At 43.0% G+C, this 20,674-nt stretch overlaps 1 protein-coding gene across 5 annotated transcripts in view; it reads right to left on the reverse strand.

The window, feature by feature from the left end:
* Positions 1 to 20,674, reverse strand: part of LOC141092973 (uncharacterized) — a 137,320-nt gene that overhangs the window by 106,996 nt on the left and 9,650 nt on the right. For all 5 annotated transcript variants that reach the window (XM_073579355.1, XM_073579353.1, XM_073579354.1 and 2 more), the window contains exon 3: positions 1,204 to 1,263. In XM_073579355.1, the coding sequence (XP_073435456.1) occupies positions 1,204 to 1,263 (60 nt within the window). The remainder of the gene's footprint in view (positions 1 to 1,203; positions 1,264 to 20,674) is intronic.

The raw sequence follows: 20,674 nt of genomic DNA on the forward strand, positions 1-20,674 counted from the left end.
TAAGAACTGTCGGCACATTTTGGAGAATAATCTAAATATAACAATATCCTTAAAGGGATTGTCTGGCGCTGCTCACTTCCAGTGAGTTGAACTGATGATGTCGCAGTCTTTATGTGCCTGTCAGAATGCGTGCACAATCGGCAGGTATCGCACACCTATCTTATTCATTAGAATATGAGATCTGCACGACACATGCTGATTGCCAGCACCAAACAACCCATTTAATATTTGATGTTATCTGTGATATATCAAGATTTCTTGTTGTCCAAGTGCGGTCTATTTCCTCCCAGTTAAATTCTTATAGTAATAACATACATGTAAGCATGGCCAACTTATTGGCTATGGCTATCTCAAAGAACAATCCTATAAGATACCCTTGCTTACATATGCCCTTTGAAATGTGCTTAGATAAAACTTGATCCAATGTGCCTCTTGTTCCCATGCACACAGATATTTGGGCCCAAACCAAGGAATCATATCTAGAGTTTTATCTCATGTCAGCAGGCTGCACTCATTACCATATTGTTATACTGTGTTGCCAAGATACAAGAGAAAGAAGTACAGATCATTAGTACATGAAGGACCGGAACCCTACATTACAACCAGCTATGACATATGAGAAGAATTTAGATTGCTTTACAATATTGAGTGGGACAGGAACAGAGATACTAGGCTTAATAAAAGAAGGGGCAATGAGGATGTAAGCCAAAATAGAGCAATCTACTGTCAATCACTGAACTTTTATAAATCAACACAGAGCACTGCCAAGACACACAAAATGATGAAAATACATCAAACATCAACTCAAAGCCAACAAGCATCTTATTGAATCCTCTCTGGGAGAAAGTATGGGGACATCTTTAATCTACTGAATGTAATCTTGTAAAAAAGCTCAGAGGGGAGGGAGGTGGAATTAATTGCATTGAGCAAAGTTGTTAGAAGGATCCCAGTTCTCTGAGTGAGGAAGATGAAAGAGAAAATCAGACAATCAGGATGGCTTCCCAAGATAGGAGAATTCAAGTTTCTCCATATTAAAAAAAAAAACACAAACAAACTTAACGCTTTAAATGACTAACAGGTATAATTAACCTCCAACTCTGAAAATAAGTCATTGAAAGTAAATTCTTTCTATGAACGTAATATGGTAAGTGGAATACAGGCTCATTGGTTTGGCATTAAAGCTCAATGTGCAATGTTAAATACCTGCAAGGGATAATCCTCAGGGAACTCCAGTAAAATCTCTATTTCCTTTAGATCAAATGGCTGCGGAAGAAAAATATATGCATTAGATTTTTATCCTAGTGTTTAAGTAAAATGATAAAGGAGCCAGATGAAGCCAGTGTCTGGATGGGGACTCAAACTAAAAGCAAAAAAGAAAAAAGAGGGATATGGATGAAAACAAGAACAAGACCTCTGCATATGCCTTTAATCTAAGCATAGCTTTAGTTCCGTATAACTATTTTGAATAAGCCATCATAAAAATGTGAAATAACACTTCTGGAAAGTGCATGATCCATAACCTGTATTTATCAGACGTTTCTTTTCTGCAGGCGGCATGTTGAATTGTCAGTTTTCCCTGAACTCAGAGCAAAATAGAAAGTGGCTAGCTGCTATGGGGTCTTCCATACACTGCAAATACAGGAAAGAAGAGATCCTGCCCTCCTATCTCTCTCACACTTACAGTCGTGGCCAAAAGTTTGGAGACTGACACAAATTTTGTTTTCAACAATGTTTGAGGCTTCAGTGTTTGTAGATCTTTTAAGTCGGAGGTTTCTATGGTTACCGACATACAATTATAAACAATTCATAAGATTTCACAATTTTATAGACCAATTCATCAAGTTTATACCGTCAAAGGGAACCTGTCAGCCCCCCCCAAGGGCGTTTTTCAGTTAAAGAGCCACCTTCAGCAGCACTAAGGGTCTTGTCACACTAAACGATGCACCAGTGACCCCGACAATGATACGACCTTGTCAGGATCGCTGGTGCCTCGCTACATGATCGCTGGTGAGCTGTCAAACAGGATCAGGATCAGCGAGGACCCTGGTATCCAAGGTAAATATCGGGTAACTAAGCGCGCGCATCACTTAGTTACCCACTGTGTACCTTGGATACCAGCTCCCAGCGCGAGCACACAGGTATCCAAGGTACACAGCGGGTAACTAAGGCTAGTTTCACACTAGCGATACAGGGCGCAGCGCACGGCCGCCACTAAACTCTGGCCCAGGCCACGCCCCCTCCGGTCAGCTCCTCCTCTGATTGCATGACGCTGCATGCGATCAGCGAACACTATATTTAGCGTTGGGTACGTTGGTCGTGCGCTGGCACACTTTTGCCGGCGCATCCGCCCTTTTGGCGCTGCGCCGACTGCACAAAAATGCAACACAGTGCGTTTGGCGCACGTCGGCGCAGCGCCAAAAGGGCGGATGCACCGGCAAAAGTGTGCCAGCGCACGACCAGCGTACCCAACGCTAAATATAGGGTACGCTGATCGCATGCAGCGTCATGCAATCAGAGGAGGAGCTGACCGGAGGGGCGTGGCCGAGGGCGGAGCTTAGCGGCGGCCGTGCGCTGCGCCCTGTAACGCTAGTGTGAAACTAGCCTAAGCGACGCGTACGCTTAGTTACCCGATATTTACCTTGGATACCAGCTCCCAGCGTCTGCTTACAGCGCTGTGAGCTTGCTGATCGTTGGTCTCCCACTGCCACACGCAGCGATGCGCGCTGGCCAGCAGGAGACCAATGATCAAAAAATGGCCCAGGACACTCCTGCATGATCAGCGATACCCGGCGGGGTGGGGAGGGGCAGTCGCTGATGCATGTCACACACAGCGAGATCGCTGATGCATCACAAAATCAGCCATCTTGCTAGCGATCTCACTGTATGACGGGGTCTTAAGGCTGCATTCTGTGAAGGTGGCTCTTCTTTTTCTGACCCCTAGTAACGCTGAAATATCTTCTTTGATAAATAGCTCCTCATACCTGTAATGTGTCCCATAGGTATGGTGTGTCCCCATGTATCAGCCACCTACCATCCGTCCATCATGCCTGTCCGATGTCTCGGCGCCGCCCACCATCCTTCCATCATGATGCCCCTGTTGCGTCGCTGCATCCTCCTGTTTTGAATGCGGGCGCCTGCGCTGTGACAAGAGTTCTCGGGCATGCAAAGTGCGCGCTGACTGAGAACCGACATCAGGCTATTGCGCCTGCGTGTTGCGGAGGCCCCAGCCCCGCAGTGTGAATACATCATAACACACTGCGGGGCGGGATCTGGGGCCTCCACAACATGCAGGCGCAAAAGCCTGATGTCGGTTCTCGGGCAGCGCGCACTGCGCATGCCTGAGAACTCTTGTCACAGTGCAGGCGCCCGCATTCAAAACAGGAGGAGGCAGCGACGCACAGGGGCATCATGATGGATGGATAGTGGGCGGCGCCAGGACGCAGGACAGGCATAATGGACGGATGGTAGGCGGCTGATACAGGGGGACACACCATACCTATGGGACACATTACAGGTATGAGGAGCTATTTATAAAAGTCGATATTTCAGCGTTACTAGGGGTCAGAAAAAGAAGAGCCACCTTCACAGAATGCAGCCTAAGGGTACAATCACATTAGCGATGCACCAGCGAACCTGACCACAATACGACCCGGTCAGGATCGCTGGTGCATCGCTAAATGGTCGCTAGAGAGCTGCTAAACAGGCAGATCTCACCAGCGATGCAGCGGCGGTCGTTACATACCTGTCAGACGCGGCGATGAAGACGTCCTCCCGCCCGCATCCACGCGTCGCTCGTCGGCGCCAGCAGGAAGCCCAGCATAAAGCGGCCGACGAGAAACGGCCCAGGACATTCTCGCGCGATCAGCGATAGACAGCGGGGGAGCCGGTCAGAGGTATCACACATAGCGATATCGCTAGCAATATCGCTGCTGCGTCACAAAATCGGTGACGCTTAAGTACTGCTGAAGGTGGCTCTAACTGAAAAACGCCCTGGGGGGTGACAGGTTCCCTTTAAGACTTCTACAACTCGCCCTGGCCGCTGGATATCAGCTTGAGTCAAATTTTGACTGATGACAACCCAATCTTTCATAATAAGTGATTGAGGTTCACCAGAGTTTCTGTGTTTTTATTTGTCTACCCACTTTTTGATGATTGACCACAAGCTCTACATGGGATTGACATCTGGAGAGTTTCCTGGCCAAGGATGCAAAATTTCTATGTTTAGTTCACAAGCCAAGTGATCATTTTTGCCTTGGTGCTCCACCAATTGCGCACACAGTGTATATTTATTGTCATGCTGCTGCAAGACAGGTAGCTGCAGGCTCCACTAGATGGCAGTAGAGTGGAAGCAGGACTGCACCTAAACAGAGCTGGCCTGCAGTGCAGCTACCATGGGTGGCAGCAGAATAGTCAAATAAGCGGAGTCAAATCCTATTGTAGACTGCAGCACAGTACCAAAGGAATAAGCAAACTCACGGTCAGAGACAAGCCAGGGAATCAGTAGCGGCCAGGAGAAGATAAGCCAAAAGACAAAGGACAGAAGAAGGTCAGGATATAAGCCAAGTCAAAACCAGGGAGTCAACACACTTAAGGGAAAAACTGAGTCAGGACGGGAATAGGGGAAAACAGAGACACGGGTTCAGACAGCAAACACAGCAGGACAAATCAGAGCAATCAGAGTCAGCTACAGCAATACAAGGCAAAAACTATAACTGACATCGCCTGCAGGAAGCGGCAGCAATAAAAAGCCAACCTGGGCCCAGACTGAGGCTGGGAAAAGTTAACTCTTGACATGACCAGACTGGGAGAAAAGGGAAAACAGGACTCAAAACCCATTCTGGATCATGACATTAAACAACAACAAGCCATTAATCTACCAGTTTGTTGAGTGCGACCTCTTCTCTACTTGGTCATGGAGTTTTGTGGATTCTCAGGTCTAGCACCCGAAGCGGCCAGTGATCAGTGCCCCGAATGCCGCACACCATCTGAGGATACACGGTAACAGCGGTGCCGTCCGCGTTTTTTCTTTTATTTCATGCACATTTTAATTATTTTGTCTTTCTATCATCACTTAGTCTTTTACATTATGGATATATCGTGTGCAAGTAGTATTTGTAATAAGTATATTTAAAAAAGCTTGTACAAGGTTTACAGATATACAGTCCTGCTCATCGTTATTGGCACCCAAGAAGTTTAAGCACATAATGTGGAATATCTTCTGAAAAAAAATGAATCAAGTGAACAGTTAAATACAAAAGATCAAATGATAAACAATAATTCAAAACAAAACAATGGGAGGGAAAAATAGAAATGCCCAAAGCTTGCTCTGACACTGGTATTGGCACACTTTACATTAAATTAGTATGGAAACACATTTTGACCCTGTGGTAAATCACAAATGAGAATCACCTGTGATTGTCAGTGCCCATGTGACATGAATTAGCTAATAAATGATGACTTCATTGTTTTAAAAAGCCACATGGAAGGCCCTGTTCCTTGGTCACCTTAGTATCCAGTTTCAACAGTGCGCCATGTTTTTTAAGAAGTTTGCCAAGCATGGAACCATCAAGAACCTCCCTGTGGAACAGTCTGGGGTCATGGTTTCAACAAGTACCGTATACCGCAAACTAAACCAAGCAGAGCTTTATGGCCAAAGGATAAGGAAAAAACCATTGCTGAAAAAAAGGCATAAAAAGGAATGACTGATCTTTGCCATAGACTACCTTGACAAACCACATTCCTTCTGGGAAAATGTTCTGTGGACTGATGAAACAAAAATAGAGCTTTTGGCAATGCAGAGCAACAATTTGTTTAAATACGGTACAATGAAGCTTATAAATAAAACAACAACTTACGAACAGTTAAGCAAAGTGGAGGATCCATAATGCTGTGGAGTTGTTTTGCTGGTCTGGTATTGAAGGCCTTGACCGTATCACAGGAATCATGAAATCAGAGAATTATATAGAGATTTTAGAGCAAAATGTCCTACCAGTGTAAGAAAACTTGGTAAGAGTCAAAGATCATGGGTTTTCCAGCACGACAATGACCCGAAGCGCAAATGTAAAAGTACACAGAAATGGTTTAAAAAGAAAAAATTGACTATTTTAAAATGACCAGCAATGAGTCCTGACCTGAATCCCATTGAAAATCTTTGGGGTGGGCTGAAATCCGCCATTGGAAAAAAAAGAACCCTGCAAACATTTAAGAGCTTGAACAAACTGCGAAGAATGAGTGGGAGAAAATACCAGCTGAGAAGTGCAAGAGGCTTATAGATGGCTACAGGAAACGTTTGGAGGCTGTCATCAGTGCCAAAGGGTGTGCAACCAAGTATTAATTACGGGTGCCTTTATTGCTGCACATGCTGTTTATTCTGCTTCTTCTTTGAAATTTCAAAATGTAAATTGAAAAACAATGTTTTATTGTTGTATTGCTTTGGACCACTAATTAAAAACTTCTGACGATATAACTTTGATACATTTCCTTTTCAAAATAAGGAAATGGTTGCACTCAATTGCATTAAGGCATATCAAATATGAAATATATGAAATGTTTAAAATTGCATTAAGGCATGTCAAACTACTGGCTAGTTCAGATGAGGCAGTTAGAATAGGGACCCGTTCAATGAGATCTCACCTTGACGTTGGTGAATGGGCTCACATCTTTTGGCCAAATTTTGTGCTAAGTATCTCATATGTTTTTTCTAAATTCCAAAAGCCATTATGCTATTCGTATTTCACATATTTCATATGCCTTAATGCAATTGAGTGCAACCATTTCCTTATTTTGATATGTAAGCTGTTTTTTGGTATGCACCTATTCAGACTAGGATGTGCCGTCAGTTTTTTCTGTCATTTGTACGATACATTTCTGAATATATTGTACAGTCTATGAAAAAAATGAAGGGGTGCCAATAATGGTGAAGAGAACTGTATATGTTATAAAAAAAAAAAGAAATATTTAACATGCTAATAAGCTGTACAAAATATATTTTTCCACTTTGCAATCTTTATGAGTCATATTACAAATGTTAAAAAATGCAACTTCACTGAGAATAATAGAAAGGGTATATACACTGCTCAAAAAAAATAAAGGGAACACTAAGGCTATGTGCACACGCTGCGGATTAATCTGCAGATTTTTCCGCACGGATTTGGTGAAATCAGCAATAAGGATAAGGTGTGAAACCGCTGCGGATTCCGCACAAACAATTGACATGCTGCGGATTGTAATCCTCGGCAAAACCGCGTGGAAAAATCCGCAGCATATGCACAGCGGTTTTTGTTTTGCATAGGCTATCATGGTACTGTACACCGCTGCGGGTCCACAGGGCCAAATCCGCTGCGGATCTGCAGCAGAATCCGCAACATGTGCACATAGCCTTAGGCTATGTGCACACGCTGCAGTTTTTGCTGCTGCGGATCTGCAACAGTTCTGCAGACAGTGTACAGTAGCATGTAAATCTATGTGATTAACAATCTGCTGTGCACATGCACAGCAGATTGGTTTTGAATCCGCAGAAAGAAATGACATGTCACTTCTTTTCTGCGTATTCTGCTGAGGTTTACCATCTCCTCCATTGTAGAGGTGATAAACCGCAGGCCAATCCGCAGGTCATTTTACCTGCGGTTCCGCAGATACAAATCCGCAGACCAATCTACAGCGTGTGCACATAGCCTTAAACAACAAAATATAACTCCAAGTAAATCAAACTTCTGTGAAATCAAACTGTCCACTAAGGGTGTGCGCACACGGTGCGGATTCTTCTGCAGTTCTGCAGCAGATTTGGCCCTGCAGAACTGCAAGTGATGTACAGTACCATTTAAGGCTATGTAAAACAAAAGCCGCTGTGCACATGCTGTGGATTTTTCCATGCAGATTTGGTGCGGATTTAAAACTGCAGCATGTCACTTCTTTTGTGCAGTTCTGTTGCAGTTTTACATCTGCTCCATTATAGAAATCCGCAGGTAAAACTGCAGGGGAAATCCGCACAAAAACTGCACTAAATCTGCAGGTAAACCGCAGGTCATTTTACCTGCGGATTTAGCAAAATCTGTGCGGAAAATTCCACAGCACAATCTGCAACGTGTGCACACAGCCTTAGGAAGCAACACTGATTGATAATCAATTTCACATGCTGTTGTGCAAATGGAACAGAAAACAGATGGAAATTATTGGCAATTATCAAGACACCCTCAATAAAGGAGTGGTTCTGCAGGTGGGGACCACAGAACACATCTCAGTACCAATGCTTTCTGGCTGATGTTTTGGTCACTTTTGAATGTTGGTTGTGCTTTCACATTCGTGGTAGCATGAGACGGAATCTACAACCCACACAAGTGGCTCAGGTAGTGCAGCTCATCCAGGATGCCACATCAATGCGAGCTGTGGCAAGAAGATTTGCTGTGTCTGTCAGCGTAGTGTCCAGAGGCGCTACCAGTAGACAGGCCAGTACACCAGGAGATGTGGAGGGGGCGGTAGGAAGGCAACAACCCAGCAGCAAGACCGCTACCTCCGCCTTTGTGCAAGGAGGAACAGGAGGAACACTGCTAGAGCCTGGCAAAATGACCTCCAGCAGGCCACAAATGTGCAAGTGTCTGCACAAACGGCTAGAAACCGACTCCATGAGGATGGTCTGAGGGCCCGACATCCACAGATGGGGGTTGTGCTCACAGCCCAACACTGTGCAGGACGCTTGCATTTGCCACAGAACACCAGAATTGGCAAACTCACCACTGGAGCCCTGTGCTCCTCACAGATGAAAGCAGGTTCACACTGAGCACATGTGACAGACGTGACAGAGTCTGGAGATGCCGTGGAGAGTGATCTGCTGCTTGCAACATCCTTCAGCATGACCGGTTTAGCAGTGGGTCAGTAATGGTGTGGGTTGGCATTTTTTTGGAGGGCCGCACAGCCCTCCATGTGCTCGCCAGAGGTAGCCTGACTGCCATTAGGTACCAAGATGAGATCCTCAGACCCCTTATGAGACCATATGCAGTTGCGGTTGGCCCTGGGTTCCTCCTAATGCAGGACAATGCCAGACCTCATGTGGCTGGAGTGTGTCAGCAGTTCCTGCAACATGAAGGCATTGAAGCTATGGACTGGCCCGCCCGTTCCCCAGACCTGAATCCGATTGAGCACATTTGGGACATCATGTCTCGCTCCTTCCGCCACCGTCACGTTGCACCACAGACTGTCCAGGAGTTGGCGGATGCTTTAGTCCAGGTCTGAGAGGAGATCCCTCAGGAGACCATCTGCCACCTCCTCAGGAGCATGCCCAGGCGTTGTACAGTAGGGCGGTCATACAGGCAAGTGGAGGCCACACACAATACTGAGCCTCATTTTGACTTGTTTTAAAGGACATTGCATTCCACTTTAGTTTTGTGTGTGACTCCAAATCCAGACCTCCATTGGTTAATAAATCTGATTTCCATTGAAGATTTTTTTCTGTGATTTTGTTGTCAGCACATTCAACTTTGTACAGAACAAAGTATTCAATGAAAATATTTCATTCATTTAGATCTAGGATGTGTTATTTGAGTCTTCCCTTTATTTTTTTGAGCAGTGTATATCACTGTAGGGCAATGATGGGTGTTTATAAAGCAACAATATTAATTCTTATCTAAAGCAGGTTATTTGAATAAAAACATTTCTTATGAATTTTCTAATCATTTTCAAGTAAAATAATACAATCTAATCACCATTCAAGTGTATGAAACAATGTAGCTTACATTAATTTTGCACTGGTGCGTTGGAAGAGTCTTTCATCATGTGCACTCTTGCACAACATTGACCACGATGCAAATCTGCTTAATGGCACAGTGAGGAACATATATCAATGCACTGACTGCTTTTGTTTATTTTTTAAAAAGATCACATTAGAAACAATGGTGCATATGCTGAACATATTAGTTCTCAAGTCCCATGCCACTTTTTTTTTCTGATGAAGGGTGCACAGTTTCAATGTTTAACTTTGTTATACAAACTGACACCATCCAGAAGCTTTGTGCAGTGTTGAAAAGTAGGTACACAATACGTCCATGCTGGCACCAGTCAGCTGTGTGTGACATGCAATATTTAGCGTACTTTCCCCATGGGTTTCTGCCTATGAGATATGTTCACATGACACATTATAGAAGCTGGCATACCCTTGGAGTTTTGCCAGCAGAAAACAAGGCGCTATCTTTTTTGTTGTTTGCTTGGAGTCCTTGCAGCCAACCTTTTTTTGTTTCATTTCTTTTAACTGTATATAAAAATTAGTGATGGGTTCTCGTGTCTGTTTGATAGTCGCAACACATGCAGGGATTGCTTCTTTTTCAGCACGGCAGCTCAGTGATACACTGCAGGAGCGATTACCTCCTGTCAGTGTATTGTCAGAGGCGGGTAGAGCTGTCACATCGCCCGATATGACTGTTCTAAACATGAGATCACCGTTTGACACTCGGTATTAAATGGACTACGGCAGAAAGGGGAGTATATGTTGGATTATTATTTTTGATTGTTTGCAGGAGACATGAGCATTTGGGATTAGGTTTTTCTTTGAGCATGTACTTTGTATGTGAATATGTATGTAATTATGTCAATGTTTTAATTTTTTTTTTCCAAATGAACACAGGCGCTGGGTGATGAGACTATTCTCCCATTATCGGTTTATGCGATCTCTGTTGTATGTGACAAAAGACAAAGCCAGATGGGAGTAGTAGTCCCATCAGATGACGCTTAAGTATAATCTCTATGGGCTGTTCGTCGCATGGGTACACAGACAGACCACACACAAACAGACGCACACACTCTCTTCCTCCTTCTGACATTATTTCCTTTGACAATTCTGCAGCATTTTTGGCAGCAAACCTGCAGCAAATACGCAAACCTTTTTACACCTGCGTTTTTGCTGCAGATTTGACTGACTCAATTGAAGTCAATGAGTCAAAAACACTGCAGAAACGCAAAAAGAATTGACATGTTGCAGAAAATAAAACGCTGCAAGTATGGACGGAAATTTACTGATCATGTGCACAAGATTCCAGGTTTGTCAATGAATTACATTGCATAAGTATTCCATTGCGTTTTTGGACCATTTACGCACGTAAAAAACGCTGTGAAAAAGCATCAAAACCGCATCGTGTGCACATAGCCTTAACATGAATAGGATTGAAAAAAAAAAGGATAAAGATTGTTCTTGGAAATCACTTAGATTTCATGTATCAACAAAGCCTAAAAATTATATCAACCAACAAAATATCAAATTTTCTGTTTAAAGGGAATCTGTCACCCCTTTTTTCGAATATGAGCTGCCGGCAGCGACATCAGGGGCTTATCTACAGCATTATGTAATGCTGTAGATAAGCCCCCGATGTAATCTGAAAGATAAGAAAAAGAGTTAGCTTATACTCACTGGGGGGCAGTCTGGTCCGATGGGTGTCGCGGTCCGGTGCCTCCCATCTTCATACGATGCCGTCCTCTTCTTTCCTTCCTGTCGTGGCTCCAGCGCAGGCGCACTGCTCTGCCCTGTTGAGGGCAGAGCAGAGTCCTGCAGTGCGCAGGCGCTGGGAGAGGTCAGAGAGATCCGGCACCTTCGCACTGCAGTATTATGCTCTGCCCTCAACAGGGCAGAGCAGTGCGCCTGCGCAGGAGCCACGACAGGAAGGAAAGAAGAGGACGGCATCGTATGAAGATGGGAGGCGGCGGACCGGACCGCGACACTCATCGGACCGGACCTCCCCCGGTGAGTATAATCTAACTTTTTTCTTATCTTTCAGGTTACATCGGAACAGTACTTCTAGCGTGATCAGCTGCGCTCTCAGGGGGGAGTGCAGCTGATCGCGGCCGGGTATCAGCTGATTATCACAGCTGACACCCGGCACTATGTGTCAGGGGCGGTCACGGACCGCCCCCGACACTTTAACCCCTGGCACACTGCGATCAAACACGATCGCAGTGTACCGGGGGGTTTAGGGAAGCATCGGGAGGGAGGGGGCTCCCTCAGTGCTTCCCTGGGAACCCCACAGCAGCGCAATGTGCAGCGCTGCAGCGGGGGGTCTCCTTCCCTGCAGGTCCCCGAATCCAAAATGGCCGCAGGGACCTTCGGGGGCCTGCAGGGAGGCGGGCTTCCTCATGCCAGCAAAGCGCCGACATGAGGATGCCTGCAGCACTGCCTGTGACAGATCGCTGATCTGTCACAGCGATCTGTGATGTGACAGATCAGTGATCTGTCACATGACAGTTATGTCCCCCCTGGGACATTGTAATAAAGATTAAAAAAAAAAAAAAAATCGCTAAATTAAAAAAAAAAAAAAATTCCCTAATAAACTCAATTTTGAAAATAAAAAAACAAAACAATAAAAGTACACATATTTGGTATCGCCGCGTCTAACTACCCGCCCTATAAAACTGTCCAACTAGTTAACCCCTTTATTGAACCCCTTAAAAAATAAAAAACGAAGCAAAAAATAGAGCTTTATCATCATACCGCCGAACAAAAAGTGCAATAACGCGTGATCAAAAAGACGGATATAGATAACCATGGTAAAACGTCATCTTGTCCCGCAAAAAACGAGCCACCACACAGCGTCATCAACGAAAAAATAAAAAAGTTATAGCTCGCAGAATAAAGCGATGCAAAAATAATTATTTTTTATATAAAATTGTTTTTATTGCATAAAAGCGCCAAAACATGAAAAAAGACATAAATGAGGTATCGCTGTAACCGTACTGACCCGAAGAATAAAACTGCTTTATCAATTTTACCGCACGCGGAACGGTGTAAACGCCCCTCCCAAAAGAAATTTATGAAACACTGGTCTTTGTTCATTCTGCGTCCCAAAAATCGGAATAAAAAGCGATAAAAAAATGTCACGTGCTCGAAAATGGTACCAATAAAAACGTCAACTCGTCCCGCAAAAAATAAGACCTCACATGACTCGGTGGGTCAAAATATGGAAAAATTATAGCTCTCAAAATGTGGTGATGCAAAAACTATTTTTACAATAAAAAGCGTCTTTTAGCGTGCGACAGCTGCCAAAAATAAAAACCCGCTATAAATAGTAAATCAAACCTCCCGTTATCACCCCCTTAGTTAGGGAAAAATAATAAATTTAAAAAAATGTATTTATTTACATTTTCCCATTAGGGCTAGGGCTAGGGTTAGGGCTAGGAGTGTGTTGGGGTTAGGGTTGGAGTTAGAATTGGGGGCTTTCCAAACGCGACATGGCGTCCGATCTCAATTCCAGACAAAAAAGTCAAATGGCACTGCTTCCCTTCCGAGCTCTGCCATGGTTTACCCCCACATATGGGGTATCAGCGTACCCAGGACAAATTGCACAATAACTTTTGGGGTCCTGTTACTCTTGGGAAAATAACAATTGGGGGTGAAAAGATCATTTTTGTGGAAAAAATATGATTTTTAATTGTATGGCTGTACGTTATAAACTTCTGTGAAGCCCTTGGGGGTTCAAAATGCTCACCACACATCTAGATAAGTTCCTTGGGGGGTCTAGTTTCCAAAATGGGGTCACTTGTGGGAGGTTTCCACTGTTTAGGCAAATCAGGAGCTCTCCAAACTTGACATGGCATCCGATCTGAATTCCAGCCAATTTTGCAGTGAAAAAGTCAAACGACGCTCCTTCCCTTCCGAGCTCTACCATGCGCCCAAACAGTGGTTCCCCCCCACATATCAGGTATCGGCGTACTCAGGACAAATTGCACAATAACTTTTCCAGTCCAATTTCTCCTGTTACCCTTGGTAAAATAAAAAAAATTGAACGTGAAGTAATTTTTTTTGTGAATAAAAGTTAAATGTTAATTTTTTTTTAAGCATTCAAAAAATTCCTGTGAAGCAGCTGAAGGGTTAATAAACTTCTTGAATGTGGTTTTGAGCACCTTGAGGGGTGCAGTTTTTAGAATGGTGTCACTTTTGGGTATTTTCTATCGTATAGACCCCTCAATGTGACTTCAAATGTGATGTGGTCCCTAAAAATAAAATGGTGTAAAAATGAGAAATCGCTGGTCAACTTTTAACCCTTATAACTTCCTAACAAAAAATAAATTTGTTTCCAAAATTGTGCTGATGTAAAGTAAACATGTGGGAAATGTTATTTATTAACTATTTTGTGTCACATAACTCTCTGGTTTAAGGGCAGAAAAAATTCAAAGTTTGAAAATTGCAGAATTTTCACCATATTTCTGTTTTTTTCATAAATAAACGCAAGTTATAGCGAAGAAATTTTACCACTAAAGTGAAGTAAAATATGCAACGAGAAAACAATCTCAGAATCGGCTAGATCTGTTGAAGCGTTCCTGAGTTATTACCTCATAAAGGGACAGTGGTCAGAATTGTAAGAATTGGCCCGGGAGTTAAAGTGCAAACCACCCATGGTAGTAATAATAATAATAATAATCTTTATCTTTATATAGCGCTAACATATTCCGCAGCGCTTTACAGTTTGCACACATTATCACCACTGTCCCTGATGGGGCTCACAATCTAAATTCCCTATCAGTATGGCTTTGGAGTGTGGGAGGAAACCGGAGAACCTGGGGGAAACCCACGCAAACACGGGGAGAACATACAAACTCCTTGCAGATGTTGTCCTTGGTGGGATTTGAACCCAGGACTCCAGCGCTGCAAGGCCACCGTGCTGCCCTAGTAAAAGGGTTAATAGTAAAAAGGTGGTCAATCACCTTTCCAAGCGATGCTTCAAATTGCTTGGAAAGCGCAAGCATTCTGCAAGCTAAAAACGCTTGCAAAACGCTTGTGTTTTGCAGGAAAATGCATGCGAATTCCGCATGTGTTTTACCCGCGGCAGGGAGTTGCGGAAATGCTGCGGACATTGCCGCAGCATTTCTGCAACGTGGCCACATAGCCTAATGCCTGCAATATTTAATATTTTACAGACATGTCTGAACTGCAGGATAAACAGTAGTTATTAACATGGTATGCATAAAATTATTAGCATGAGACAAAGAGTGAACATAAGTCACTTTGTAATTATCTCACTTGACAAAAAAAATCCTCTCACTGCATGCCACAATCTTCTTAATTGAATAATTCACTCTCAAAACTAGCTAAATCTTTATTGGTAAAAAGAAAAAAAGAGAGAAACAGCACAGTACTTAGCTTCGGGTGCACGGCCCCAGGCAAACAATCCAGTATCAGCCACAATATCCAATATTTATTCCCAAGAAAGGCAGCACTCCATAGTTAGTCTTTCAAATGGTAGTGAGTGTATTGGACCCACATAACCAGGCAACGTTTCGGCTCAAATGAGCCTTTCTCAAGCAGTGGGTGTTACAAAAAGCTGTCTATTTATAGACCTAATTAACAATCTCATAATAGTGCCAATTATTTTACACAATATGTTACAGAATACGTTTAAAGTGCATAAAGTCTCTTTCTTTATAATCCATATGGTAATTCACATGTGCAAATAGTGCCAAAGTGCTTTGTGCTTTATACAAAATTTCATTCCTATATCATTAACAACATAATCGCTCATCATTTGCATTGATTATACAGTGATACAGTATCTAATACAGCCCCCTCAGTTTACATACCGCCACATGAAGTTGGCCGGTGAAGTATGACAACAGTAATGACTAGAGTTGAGCGAAACGGGTTGGCCAGATTCAAAAGTCGCCGACTTTCGCCAAAGTCGGGTTTCATGAAACGAAACCCAACCAAAGTGTGAAGTTGGCCATGCGGTTGGCGACCCAAGCCTCAAAGTCAGGTTTCTCCGAATGCTTGCACGTGACTTTTTTCAGCCAATGAGAGAAGCGGAGCAGAGCTGGAGTGGGAGAGAGGAGAGAGAGAGAGAAGAGAGAGAGATTTAGCCGCCTCTAGGGTTAAAATTCATGCCAGGTGTGTTTACAGTCCTCCATTCACTGCCTACTTTTCTCCCCATTGACTTGCATTGGGTTTCCTGTTTCACGACTTTTCCCTATAGTCGGCCGATTTCGTTCGACTCGACCTTTGAGAACGTCGGGTTTCATGAAACCCAACTCGGCCCTAAAAAAGGCAAAGTCGCTCCTCTCTTGTAATGACACATAGAACATGCGCAGTAGAACTACAGGAACGCAAGAAACAGCGTTCATGGCGTCCTCCATGTGGCGGTATGTAAACTGACGGGGCTGTATTAGATACTGTATCACTGCACCCAAGCTAAGTACTGTGCTGTTTCTCTGACGGGGCTGTATTAGATACTGTATCACTGCACCCAAGCTAAGTACTGTGCTGTTTATCTTTTTTCTATTTACTGTACCTATGTCTGGAAATTTTTGCACGGTTAAAAATATTTTTTTGATTATTTTCACAATCTCTCTCAAAGCCATTTTTTGTACCATGGAAAAAGAGCCCATGGAATCAGGGGTCTTCAATTATACTGCAGAAGATGAGGAACGCATATTGGGTGGTAGAGCGGGGGATGCAACCTTCTCAAAAACGCCATCTATTACTGAAATGAAACGCAAGTATGAAAGTGATATTAAACGGTTAACTAATTTCCAGCTACATTTGACCACTTTGGGCCAGTATTATAGAGAAAAGAAAATTCCAAGAGGACTAAGACCTGACATACGTCCGAACTTATTTGCAGAAAATCCAACATTTTGATTGGTGATAATGAAAAGAAGATACAAGGTGTTCTAAAAAATGAGGATTGGATTTTGTTTAAAGAGAAAATTGATAAGGATATCACAAAATTCCGGACAGATTTGGAAGAAATAAAGAGAAAAAAATGGTGCAGAGATATGGAGGACTATGAGAGTGGACATGTTTACACTTGGCAGAAGGATAACACAAAACCAGTTTGGAAGAAAAGAGGTCAATTTCAAGATGGTCTAAATAATTATATTGGTGCCAAGCTTACTACTAATGACTTTAATCCTTTTAGATCTGGACAATGGGATAGGGGACTGTCTCGACGCAAAAGGAGAGGGGGCAAGCGCCACCACCAGAGGCAAAAGAAAATTAGAGAAGAACAGGTCACAGCCGCAGAGACAAGCCACCCTGAAGAAAAAGGAACAGAACTTGAAATCAACATATCCAAAAAGGTATTGACTGAGCCACACATATCAGTACTGAGCAAAGGCTTGTCATATAGTCCGTGTTCACATGTTGATTGGTTCGGACTACAAATTGATTTGGAGCGGTTTTTTTTTAGAGCTATTAAGCTTAAGGAGTGGTTTCATGGTAAAAATAATGTGAAAAAAATGAGAACAAGTGAATTTGACTTAAACCAGGTTTATCTTAGAAAAAACAGTTATTTTTTTCCCCCCAAGTAATTCAGCTGTAGTGGAAGCATTTGAAAAAGCAATCAGAGATGATGTAGAAAAATTGAGAAATTCGGCCACAAGGGGTTATAGACAACCGAATGTATCAAAGGGAGCATATTTGGCTTTACAGGAACTTGGCCATGACGACGACATTGTCATTAAACCAGCTTGCAAGGGGGGAGCTGTTGTTGTCATGGACAGGTGTGATTACTTGAATGAGGTTAGGAGACAACTCATGGATAGTGAAGTCTATCAGGTAATGGATAGTGATCCAAAATTTAAAATAATGAAGGAAATAAGAGTGTCTACAAGAAGCCTTGCAATTTTATGTAATTGACCAGGATTTGTTCGAATTTTTGTTGGTTGAAAATCCCCGTACCCCAGTATTATATGTGATTCCAAAAATTCACAAAACATTGGTGAATCCCCCGGGACGACTAATAGTATCAGGGGTGGACTCACTGTTTAATAAGATGGAAATCTTTTTAGACAAAATATTAAATCCTATTGCGAGGAGATGTAAATCATATATACTAGACACGACAGATTTTTTTAACAAACTTGGGGGAATCAAATTAGAAGGGGAAGTGGTATTAGCGTCATTTGACGTCGTGTCATTTTATACTTCAATTGATCACGAACGTGGGGTTTGAGCGCTGTTGAAGGCATGTTGAATTCAATAGGATGTACCGTTGAAGGAAAAAGTTTTTTATTAAAAATGTTGGAAAAAATTTTAAGGCGGAACTATTTTTTGTTTGGTGACACCTTTTATACACAAAGACGTGGTACAGCAATGGGGGCCAATATGGCCCCCGCTTATTTAAATATAGTTATGGGAGTCTTGGATGAGAGCTTCGTCTATGTGTCCCACCACTTTCAATATATGTTGGTGTGGTGGAGATACATAGACGATGTTTTTCTCCTCTGGACAGGCTCAGAGGAGGAGCTTAATGAATTCCACCAGTTCTTAAATACCATTGATGAAACAATTAAGTTTACTTTAGTTTCTTCAAGGACACAAATACAGTTTTTGGATGTCCTTATAAAACAGACAGAGGATGGACGGGTTACTACATTATATACTAAAGAAACAGACAAAAATAACCTGTTTGTTGGTATATGATAGCCAACACCCACGCAGCATGATAAGGTCAATACCATTAAGTCAACTATTGAGGGTAAGGAGGATTGTGAAAATGGATAATGAAGTGGATGTGGTTATGGACACTATGATTAAAAAATTCCTGAATAGGGGATATCCTAGAAATCTTTTGGAAAAAGTTAAAAAGAAGGTTATGGAACAGGATAGGAATGAGTTAATCTGTAGGCGATCTGGCGCCAATAAGAAAAAATGCTTAAATCAAATCCCTGTTATAACTACATATAAAGTAAAGATATATTCAGGATTATAAAGAAACATTGGGGAATGTTGGGGAGATGTTTACTCATATTGAAGAATTAACCTTGCCACCACTCTTTTCATATAAAAAGAATAAAAATATTGGAAACTATCTGGTAAAGTCTGATGTTGGATCTTTTAAAAGAAATTTTCAAGCCACATTGACGGGTAGCAAAAAGACAGGCTGTTACCCATGTTTGTCATGTGTGAATTGCACTTTGATGTTGAAGGGCTCTACCTTTCAGCATCATGAAACTTCTAAAATGTATATGATAAACCAGTATCTAACTTGCAACTCTGATTTTGTGATATACCTCTTGGAATGTCCCTGTAAACTATGGTATATTGGAGAAACCACGTGCGGGATAAACCAGCATCGATATACCATTAGAAAGAAAAAACTTGATTTACCAGTCCCCAAACACTTCGTAGAGTATAATCATACCGATAGGGATCTAACATTTAGGATAATAGATGCTGTCCCCATACAAAGAAGGGGTGGGGACAGGGAACGAATACTTAAAGGGAAGGTGCCATGTTTTTTCATAATTTAATGTAAAAAAGAAAATAGTATAAAAAGATATTGTCCCCTAAGCTTGACTCAGTGGTGTGTATGGTATTTTTTTTTTACTGTATTAATGCAGCCACTGGGGGCTGCCATCTTACCTTTCTGGCAGCTGAACGACACTTTCCATGCTCATTTACGGCAGTCCCTGGACATAAGACATAACAGTCGGCTCCCGCCCCTATCTGTATCATTGCAGCAGCATTAGCTGTGAACTGGGCACGCCTCTGTGGGCAGCTCAATTCACAGCTGTAGGTGTGGCCAGGCGCCATTTTATTAGAGCCCAGTGCTTTCCAGTTACACTCTGATGCAAGCCCTGGATGCTGTACTGTTCCAGCATAACGGCTTGGATGTTCACTCTGCACGTATAACCTGCAGGAGAGCATACAGGACGAGCTTCTGGGGACCGAGCTGCTCTTTCCAAAACACCCGACCAGCTGCAGCCCCTGCACTTGCAAAACAGAGGAGGAGCTGCTCCCTGCTCTTTCAAAACACTTGGCCATCTGCTGGACATCTAATCCTCTTCTGTGTGATACTGTCTGCTGAGCGTGTATCTAATCCTCTCCTGTGTGATACTGACTGCTGAGCAGTGTATCTAATCCTCTCCTGTGTGATACTGTCTGCTGAGCAGTGTATCTAATCCTCTCCTGTGTGATACTGTCTGCTGAGCAGTGTATCTAATCCTCTCTCCTGTGATACTGACTGCTGAGCTGTGTATCTAATCCTCTCCTGTGTGATACTGACTGCTGAGCGTGTATCTAATCCTCTCCTGTGTGATACTGTGTGCTGAGCAATGTATCTAATCCTCTCCTGTGTGATACTGACTGCTAAGCGTGTATCTAATCCTATCCTGTGTGATACTGCCTGCTGAGCTGTGTATCTAATCCTCTCCTGTGTGATACTGACTGTTGAGCTGTGTATCTAATCCTATCCCGTGTGATACTGTCTGCTGAGCCGTGTATCTAATCCTCTCCTGTGTGATACTGACTGCTAAGCGTGTATCTAATCCTTTCCTGTGTGATACTGCCTGCTGAGCTGTGTATCTAATCCTCTCCTGTGTGATACTGACTGTTGAGCTGTGTATCTAATCCTATCCTGTGTGATACTGTCTGCTGAGCTGTGTATCTAATCCTCTCCTGTGTGATACTGTCTGCTGAACGTGTATCTAATCCTCTCCTGTGTGATACTGTCTGCTGAGCCGTGTATCTAATCCTCTCCTGTGTGATACTGTCTGCTGAGCCGTGTATCTAATCCTCTCCTGTGTGATACTGTCTGCTGAGCCGTGTATCTAATCCTATCCCGTGTGATACTGACTGCTGAGCCATGTATCTAATCCTATCCCGTGTGATACTGTCTGCTGAGCTGTGTATCTAATCCTCTCCTGTGTGATACTGTCTGCTGAGCCATGTATCTAATCCTATCCTGTGTGATACTGTCTGCTGAGC

This window comes from Dendrobates tinctorius, unplaced genomic scaffold, assembly GCF_039654945.1.
Source record: "Dendrobates tinctorius isolate UK_male_01 unplaced genomic scaffold, ASM3965494v1 ptg000062l, whole genome shotgun sequence".
Lineage (NCBI taxonomy): Eukaryota > Metazoa > Chordata > Amphibia > Anura > Dendrobatidae > Dendrobates > Dendrobates tinctorius.